Genomic DNA, 9,864 nt, shown 5'->3' with positions numbered 1-9,864 from the left:
GTGCTTTTTTCCTAACACAGTAATGATTTCCCTTGTATTTAATGTGTAGCTACCAATGATCATGTTTTAAGTTCAACTGTACCTTGGCCTTTCTGTAAAAGTGGACTAGCTAGTCCAGTCTGACCTTTCTTATCAATCTAACATTTCGTAAAATAATGTCCATTCACATTTTGTGAGTTCTGAGAAGATCCTTCTTAATGAGCTGCCTCTCTTCACAGGTTAGCTGTCATTACGAACAATCTAGTTTTTGATTTTGGGAATCTAAATGGTTTTAGACAAGTGCACCCAAAACACTCAGATTTGGTAGCCACAATGTTCACCTTCTTCTTATTGATCTTTTCCCTACAAATTCTCCAACTGTTGCGAGTCTTAGAATACTGTAACTTTTTCCTCTAATGATATGGCTGAAATATTTTAGTGTTCTGATTTTGACTGCGTTCTTCAATTCCTTATTCTTATTGATACGTATTAGAACTTCTTAATCGGTAATTCTTTGTGTCCAGGGTTTTTAACACTCTATACACATTTTCAATGCCTCAATCTTCTTCATTACTGCCTTATCAACTGTTTGTCTCTCCATTCTATACAAAAATACTAGGATTACATAACATGTAATCATTCAGTGTCCCAGTAGCAAGTTTAAGTTATGGTTGGTAAAAATAGATCTCATCTCCTGTTCAATTCTGCTTTTGATTTCCTGGGTCTGACTGAATTTTATCATTATCCAAGAACAGATATTTATATTTAGATATCTTTTAATGGGTATAGTGTCAATAGTAATACCTGATATGCTCTTTGCAGTTTTGCTAATAATCATGCATTTGATTAAACTAAAATTCATTTTGAGGCCAAAATTGTTCCGACTATTTCTTCAGGGTCTACAGCTGTTCCATTTTCGCCAGTACTAGAGTCATCGGCATAGTGTACATTATTAATCAATTTGCATTTACTGTTACACCTGTTTCTATGTTTGACATACTTGCCGGGAGATTGCCTCCAAATGATAGTTCATTAGGAATCGGAATAGACCACAGGCTTTTATTACTCCTCACATTATCTTAATATCTTACGTTCCTCTGTCACAGCTGATAATAGCAGTCTTTTGTCAACACGAATTACTAATTATTCAAATATCCTAATGGTTTATTTCACTTTTTTCCAATAGTCTCACCAGTTTATCATGTCTCACTTTGTGAAAAGCTATTTCATAATCAGTGACTCCCAGCACTGCATCTTGATTCATATCTAGGCCTTTTTGGATCAAAATTTTCACTGCAAATAAGGCCATGCCATTATAGTATTCAAGCTTATTTTCACTTAACTTGTATATTTGTTGGTATATTTGACTGTGAATGATGTTGAGGAAAATAAGTATGTAAAATCAAGCTTACCATTCTGTCTTCAAAACATTCTTTGTGTTAATCTTTCTTGGTATTTCTACAAAAGTAGATTTTAGCCAATCTGTTGTAATGCACCCTGTTTTGTGTACAGTGTTATATAAATCAATTAGTACCTGCAGTTGGTCATTTTCTGTCAGCTTTGGGAGTTCCAGTGGCATTTCATCTGGTTAAGATAATTTGCTCATTTTTTCACATTTTAGTGTATATTCCACTTCACTTCCTGTAATGTGATACAGAACACCTTCTGAAAAACCATTTCAGCCTCAGATATGCATATAAACTATTGTCAAACATTCAAATATTGCAATTTGATACTAATTACTATGTGAATTACACAGCAGTTAAAAGCAAACTTCTGGTTAAAAACCAAATAGAAAGCTCATGACTATCAGATTCAAGTATATTTAATATCCAGACTCTGTAATTGGTACAAATATTTTTTTGTTAACACTGAAGCCACTAAATAGCTAAATTCTTTAACGACTACCAATGTTCACTAGAATTCAATTTGCCTCATATTCTGTTTGCATTGTATGCATTATTTCCATCATTGTTTGCAGTTTAATAGGTCAGCAATGTAAAATACTCGCAACACTGTAATTAGAGAGAAATTATGCAGTCCTTTATTGCAAATGTAAACATATACTGGTTTTCTGCCCAAGCAACCATTTTGAAGTGTGTGCCTACTAATACATGAAAGCATATTTAATTTGCAACTTCAGTTTCTTAGGACAACACCACAACTTATATTTTGCTAATAAATTAATCAAATGTAATTTCATTGTTAATTTCTGAATATTACCTTGTTTCACATTTCTAAATTCTTTATTTCACAAACTACCTATACATGCTTAACAGGAAATAATGTACATAAATTATTCTGTCCACAGTTTATCTCTGTGTATTTATTTTCTACTGTAATTTTGCAAATTTGCATCTTAAAAAATACTACTGATTGTTACTAAAAGTATGAATTGATTTGCAATGGTCTTGTAACAACACAGATTGTAGCCAGTTTTCTGCATGTCAAGATGCAGTCAGTTTGTAATGCCAATTGTTCACTACTGCACACCACCTGTGCAGTAATAAAAGAATTCATTGCAACCCCTGAACTTTCACTGACAATTTCCAAAATGTAGCAAAATTGCTACAATTTCTTATAGCAACATATTACAAAAAACAGGACATCATATATGAAGATCTAAGTCAAATATTAAATTCTACCCCCAAGTTTACATCACACAGAACTGACATTTTCATTCTTATTAGTTTAAGTCTAAATTTTCAGTACAAGCATGTCATGTTCTGTACTGGTGGAGGAATCTTTTATTATTCATTTTTGGTGACATTACTCAATGAGATCCCAAAGTGAGAATTAGTATTTAGCAGTTTTAAATAATTACACTTACATTGCCAGCAATAATGTTACAAATGGGTGGACCTCTTTCAGCTTGGCTGCAGTCTTCGCAAAATGTTCTTTTAAATATTTTGCCTATGTAAGTTTCTGGGACATAACAAGGATTAGGTTTCCTTGTTTATCTTTGTTTAACACTTTTGCTGTAGCATCGGTGCAGGCGCGCAACTCTCCAGTGCGGCCCGGCAATGTGTGAGAGTGGGCCGGTAACACTCTGAAACGGCAGGTACTGCTCGGAGTCGCCACTCCTAAGCACACCTGAGCTAAAGACTGAAGTCAAGACCTGGTAAGATCTGTGGGATCATGTTATATACTGATTTAATGACGACACCTTAGATGCATTACTTCAAATAAGCTGCGACTGTATTGTGGTCATGTTTTAAAGTTTGCTGTCTGGTCATTCAAATGTTCGTGATTTGTTGATACTGTAATAAAAAATACTATTCAAACAAGCAACAAATCCACTGCATTCAGGGAAAATTTGGATTCCAAAACGCAAATTCTTAAGAAGGCGAAAGGAAACTGGATTCATTTGAAATTATATTTACTTCAAATGCGCAATTTTAAGATTGACTCTGATAGAGGTCACCAATTTAGTAGCATGTTTGCTCCTGGTATGAGAGAATTAGCCGTCTACATTTATCATAGACACCCAGATGTGTACAAATTAGTAAGCAAAACACACCCTATGTGGAGGCTTCCCCCATCACTTCAGTTGCAGTGCTAGTAAAACAAATTTAGCACAACAAATTCTCTCACAAAAAACTGAAGTGAACACTTTACAACGCAATAAGAAATAAGTCAACTTGACACAAAAGAAAACCTCATTTTTCGAGTGCTCGTGAAAAAAAAGTTCTAACCTTTCATGTCATAAAAAGAAACATGCAGTATCAAAAGAAATAAAAGAAGCTGTCTTTGATAATCGGAATTTCCCCGGTATTATCACGTTTTTGCTACTTATGGGAAATTATACAGCAGTTCAAGCAGTATCCTGGTTTGTCTGGGCAGGTTGTACACTCGTATGGTGTATCAAAGCGCTTGCCTTGTTCCGCGCACTTCTCACACCGCTTCCTCGTAACTTACTTCTTCCCTGCAGTAGCTTCCTGCTTTTGCACAACGTGTGTGTTAGTGATGTTCCTTGCTCACATTTCATGGAAGGAAGCCCTTTATAACGTTCATTCTGTAATCGTACGTCATTTTATTTCCTGAGTATTTGTTGTACAGATATAGATAATTGAAAACTAGCATGTCAGTAACATGAAAGAATAGATTTTTTGGCCAGCAGATAGTCTTCCGTTCCCATAAATAATACGATAACATCTGGTCTTGTTTATCAGTCCCAGACATACACGCAATGTACCTAATAATAGGCAAAGGTTTCACGACTATTTGCTGGCGCGCATTCGCCACTTGCTCCATAACATTTAGATGTTCTGTGGAAATGTAGGAAACCTCTAATCGATCCTTCCAGTTTCCAATCATAACTCCATTAGAATACCGCGCAATTCTCTCTCCTCTCCCAAGTTTTGCCGATACGTCTTCGGGGGTATATTTCCTATTTAACTTCAGAGTACCTGTGGAAAGTGTTTTTTGGTTCAACAGAGTTGTAGCTAAAATGTGATGACCAACATGCAGCTTTTCTGCCATCAAATGCGAAATGACCTTTTCAGTGTGACCTTTTCCCCCCATATCTCCACTGCTTCCCATGCACACAACGCACATATTTATGAAACCATCTGGATTGTTGAGCATGTACATTTTAATGCCATATTTATTATGTTTGCTTTTTATGTATTGTATAAATGACAGTCTTCCCCTCCAAAGAATCATTGATTCATCTATTGATAAATCTCTTCCCAGGTAATACACTTGAGACAATCTCATGTTAAAATAATCCAATATAGGTCGTATCTTATATAAACTATTGTCTCGTTTCGGGTTTCCTGCAAGTGGATTTTTTGCAAAATGCAGAGAGCATAATATGATCAAATAGCAGTCTCTGCTTATACGCATTGCTATTCCTCTAATCTCAAACAGTGGTTCTTTCTTCCAGTAGACTTGTAATCACAGATATTTAACGTTACCCATATGTAACGAAACACCCAGGAAAACTAGTAATTCGCCTATACTTAGAGGTTTCCATTTACAGGCCCAAGATCCCTCTTTTGTACTTTCACTCAGCAATATGTTGACTGTGTTATTGTTCGTTTCGTCAACTACAAGTTACAACAATTCGTCTGTTACCAATAATCTGAAGAAATCCATAGAATTGCCAGCAGGATGAATTTGCAAAACTTCTTCCTTCGTAAATGGGTGATACTGCATATAATGTAGTTCTTTACGCCAGGACTCACCTGAATTATCTCCGTGCGACAGGTCGGGCTCTTTTTTGTCATCTATTTCCACACAATCGTCGTGATCCGTATTGTCAGATTCGGAACTGTCATGAAACAGATTCAAAAGCTGTGCTTCCACGCTATCATCACTCTGCAGTTCTTCTGCAGCCTGTAAATGACAATCTCCGTGGTATGCCTCGTCCTCACCACACAGAAAAATCACTGTCGTCTAGTACATTAAGTAACTGTTCCTCTGTCAATTTAACACTTCCAGCTCCTTTTCACATTGGGAAGTCCAGGTGTTGGTTCACTAGCCGCCATTACGAACAATATATGTTCAATAACTGACCACACAAAACAAAAGTTTACACGCTTTGATGCTAGCTTAAATGCTGCAACTAGACTGAGTAATCAGACAGTGAGTGCAGACTCTTATAAACACCAGCCGGACTGGCTTGTGGCTTGTTTTTGTGCTTATTAGCATCAGCCACAGTGAAAAAGTTAAACTGGATTTTCCTCCTTGCCATTCCTGTGTGTGGACTCCAAAAGTATCCTTTATAGAACTCTTTTGTTTTCACATAATTTTTCTTAGCCTGAATTATCTTCAGTCTAATCTGTTGATCTACTACTTTATAATTTTCTTTGTTAATTAATATATCTTTCTTTTGTCCATCACAAAGATGTTACCCAGTTTGTTTTGTATTACTGATGTTTTCTCTAGTAGCTTCAAGTAGAGCCTCTTATTTTCCAAAAATTGTCAACACTTACCTTTTTCCTGTGAATTACATTTACTTTTATATTTTCCTTCACCTTTGTTTCTATCGCCTTTTCACTGAATAATTTTGTATTTCTTTCATCTTACCTAATATCAGAAATGTTGGGTTAGTGAATCTTTGATACACAGAGATCAAAATAACTTAAATAACAATCATAACATTTCAACATCATAGCTCCAGTTATGGTAAAGTAATCAAATCTAATGCCTCCTCTATGCCCATCCTGATATTCAGTATTCCATAGGGCTATTAACAAATGTAAATAATATACTAATAACCATATTCAATTCCACTACAAAAAATCCTTAGGTAATCATGGCATTACATGCCATTTATCGAACTTCTTGTGCACAAATGGAATTATTATAAGTAAATTATTAAGTTCAATAAAATTTACGTTTATTATCACCATTATTTACAATCAAAGCAGTTGTTATTCAATTACATTTGTGGCAGGTAGCACATGCAGTAACAGCAGCAGCAGTGACAATGACAACAACAAACACTGCTTGCAGCCTAACTGCATATATACATAAGATGGCAATATTTAAAATCAGATCAAAGTGGAGGGAAAGTGATATTCAGTATATCAATACAGGAGTAGTATTTCAATTACATACCCTCTATCAGTACATTAAATCTGTATCAATACAATTAAATATTTACAAATACCAGGAGTATAAATATACAATAAATATACACTGCCCTGTGACAATCTGTTTTGATTTACTTGAGGCATCATTATTGCTTATACAATAATAGCCCCATAGCTATTTTACAGCACAAACATATATCAAGGAATGTGATACCATTTCCCTTCCAATCTGTTAAAGAAAATGGCTCTTAGAAATCCAGTCAGTCTTAAAATGTGAATCTCCATACATGGACATATAGATTACAAGCATTTTTGTATCCATTGTGTGAAACATGAGTTTATTTTCATTGATGCAGCTGCTAGTGATTCTATGCAGTTCTAAATTTATTTCAACAATATGTTACTATGCACTACACAAAAGTTTGGTATGAGATTAAGTGACTGTAGCTTTAGATCATTAGGAAATCTTAATACTGTGCAACATAATCATCTCATTAATGTACTTTGCCATATTAAAAATGAGAACCAATATTGTTAGGTTCTCTTTTCTTCAGTAATTTTTACTGAATATTTTCTTCTCTAACAGCAAACCTCATCAGTACTTAACAACCATATGAAATACAGCTGCTATCCACAAATTGGTATCACATACGAATGACCGTCTATTTTAACTGGTTTCCTATTAATTAAGGTGAATGCTGGACAAGTTCACATACAAGACATTTGCACAGATCCACAGTGTATTATTCTTTTATTATCTTTCATAAGGCTAAATTTTGTTGCCACAATAATACCACAATTATTATATGTATTATTTGACACAGAGTGCAAGTATGTGTTTTAAAGTATTGAAATTTTGTTTAAAAAAGCTCAAGACACTGAAAATACAGAGGAGGTGAACTTTCAGCATTTGACAAATTCCCAGCCATTTGAGTATCATTCCACAATACACACCCCAACTGCTGATATACAACTTCAGGCAGAATACTAATTGCACGTGTGTAATAATCTATCAGACAGGAGGACAAAATATTTCTACCACTATGTTATATGTTTTCAATGTGATGAAACTTTAATGTTCCAGTACTGCAGAACTTATGACTATTTTTTTTTCAACACCTGAGTGAAACATCCATATTTGTATATCCATACAATAAAGTGAAACAGCTTGTTACAATTTATTAAAAGTATACAATACTGCACAACTGTTTTTGCACACATTCAACTTTAAACCATTAACAACGAATTTAATACATACAAGATATACACTCGAGATCAGGAATAGACCTAACTCTACAGTCACACAGTATGGTAACACTATAATAACAAACAGCATTTTTTTTTGCACACCTACTTTGATAATTTTAACTGAAAAAAAATAAGACAATGTACAATTACAAATTTCAGTCTCTTGTCACACCAATAATGGTTAATATATAAAGGAAAATGTTAATTATATCCAGGTACAAATTCAAAGCTGCAAATATATATTCCTCTGGAGAAATAGAATACTTATGCTTGCCACCAATCATCAACTGTGTATCATAAACCAAATAAACAGAGAAAATGAGGGCACCCAATGAGGCATAAATTAAAATAATAACCTTGCCTGGAATAAATATTGCTACTATACCAAAAATCATTAGTATGATGACAGCAACAAAAAGGACACCTCCCATTACAGTGAAGTCCCACTTTGTTTGGAATGCAAATATTGAGAGGCCCAAACACACTGCTGCACTTATACCAGCTGCCATAATGACCTGCAATTAAAGAAATTATTCTGACATCAATAGCAAGACAGATGCTGTAATTTTTAGTAATTGACATGCCTGCAAATTACATACTCATGTGGACCTTCCCTTAGCCCATACAGCGCACTTTTAAGTAATCCTTAACTTATTCCTACCGGTCACATATTCATATAATATTTATCCACAGCTAATTTATTGATTGCCCCCTCTCACTACTCTTCACTTGTCACATCAACAATTCTGTGTATTTTATTATTAAAATTATTTTTACATCACATACAATTATGTTGATTATGTGTATCAGTTTCTCTAGTTACTGAATCTCTGAGTTTGGGGAAGATTTTTTTGTGTGCATTTGAGTAATAACTGAAATATTATCACTAATCAGCAAGCATTAAAATTCCAATACAGTGCGTGAATGTTATCAAGAACCACAATGGCTAATTCAGCATTATAAAGTCATTTGACACAACCAGTTACTATTAAGTGGAACTTTTCTGCAGTTTTTAAAATGTTCCACTGGAACATGTATCTGATATGACGAAATTTAAGCAGCACATCAATATAGCAACAGAACCCCAAATTAAACAATATTACAAAGGAATGCCTGTAGCACAGCTTAGTACAAAGCAGTATTGATGGAATGAAAATATAATTGAGGAACTTACAGTTGCTCCATGATTTTAGAACACCCAAACAGCTCCAATTAAACAAGGATGTAATTAAATTACGCTCTCATAAAAATATGTTCAGAATAAATAAATCAGAGCTAAGTGCATGAGAGCTAGATTATGATGAGTATAACTAAACATGTTACGAGAGACCTACCAGAAATTCTTTTACACTCTTCAATTACCATTATTTGTATAAAATTACTAGTTGATGTTACAGTGTTATGCTAGATTCACCACATAATAGATTTAAACTAGTTTTTTAAAAATCACTTTTGTAATATATTTCCTTTAGTTTTGTGAAAATATCGTCATGAAACACTGATACACTACATCACATTAGGAAAATAAACATGAGTACACTGTCACATAAGAAAAAATCTACACTGTGAAGGTATTTAAGGGAAGGTATTTAAGGGAAGGTATTTAAGGGAAGGTATTTAAGGGAAGGTATTTAAGGGAAGGTATTTAAGGGAAGGTATTTAAGGGAAGGTATTTAAGGGAAGGTATTTAAGGGAAGGTATTTAAGGGAAGGTATTTAAGGGAAGGTATTCTTTACAAAATACCCTCATTCTCCGCGTGGAATGCAGCTTCAACTTGCCACGATAAGATGAATGGAGGTCAACACACCACTGTCGCTATGAGAATTTCTTTTTAGGGCTGTCAACAGCACCTTTATTATGATATATATTGTGAAGTTAGGTGGCTAAGGGTCATGCATCTCTACTCCCACCACCTCAATCTGCAATTATGTCAGTCTTCTACTAAATGTCAGCCAACAGTTTTCCACCTGCAGACTATTGATTTTCACTTTGATCAGTGTGCATAGCATGAATTACTAGTCTGCACCACCTGGTTGTATGCCAGGAACGAAGGACACTAAGAAATAAAGTAAATATACAACATTTAATGGCTTCA

The 9,864-nt window shown here is 34.5% G+C and overlaps 1 protein-coding gene across 4 annotated transcripts in view; it reads right to left on the bottom strand.

Moving 5' to 3' along the window:
• Nucleotides 1–6,308: 6,308 nt before the first annotated feature.
• The window catches only part of LOC124788194 (protein lifeguard 1-like), a 44,609-nt gene continuing 41,053 nt past the window's right edge, over nt 6,309–9,864 (bottom strand). For all 4 annotated transcript variants that reach the window (XM_047255363.1, XM_047255365.1, XM_047255364.1 and 1 more), the window contains exon 5: nt 6,309–8,284. In XM_047255363.1, coding sequence (XP_047111319.1) covers nt 7,925–8,284 — 360 coding nt within the window. In that variant the 3' untranslated portion in view covers nt 6,309–7,924. The remainder of the gene's footprint in view (nt 8,285–9,864) is intronic.

Source organism: Schistocerca piceifrons, chromosome 3, assembly GCF_021461385.2.
Source record: "Schistocerca piceifrons isolate TAMUIC-IGC-003096 chromosome 3, iqSchPice1.1, whole genome shotgun sequence".
NCBI classification, from domain to species: Eukaryota; Metazoa; Arthropoda; class Insecta; order Orthoptera; family Acrididae; genus Schistocerca; species Schistocerca piceifrons.
The sequence above is the reverse complement of the archived record's forward strand: the minus strand, read 5'-3'. Positions and strand labels throughout refer to the sequence as shown.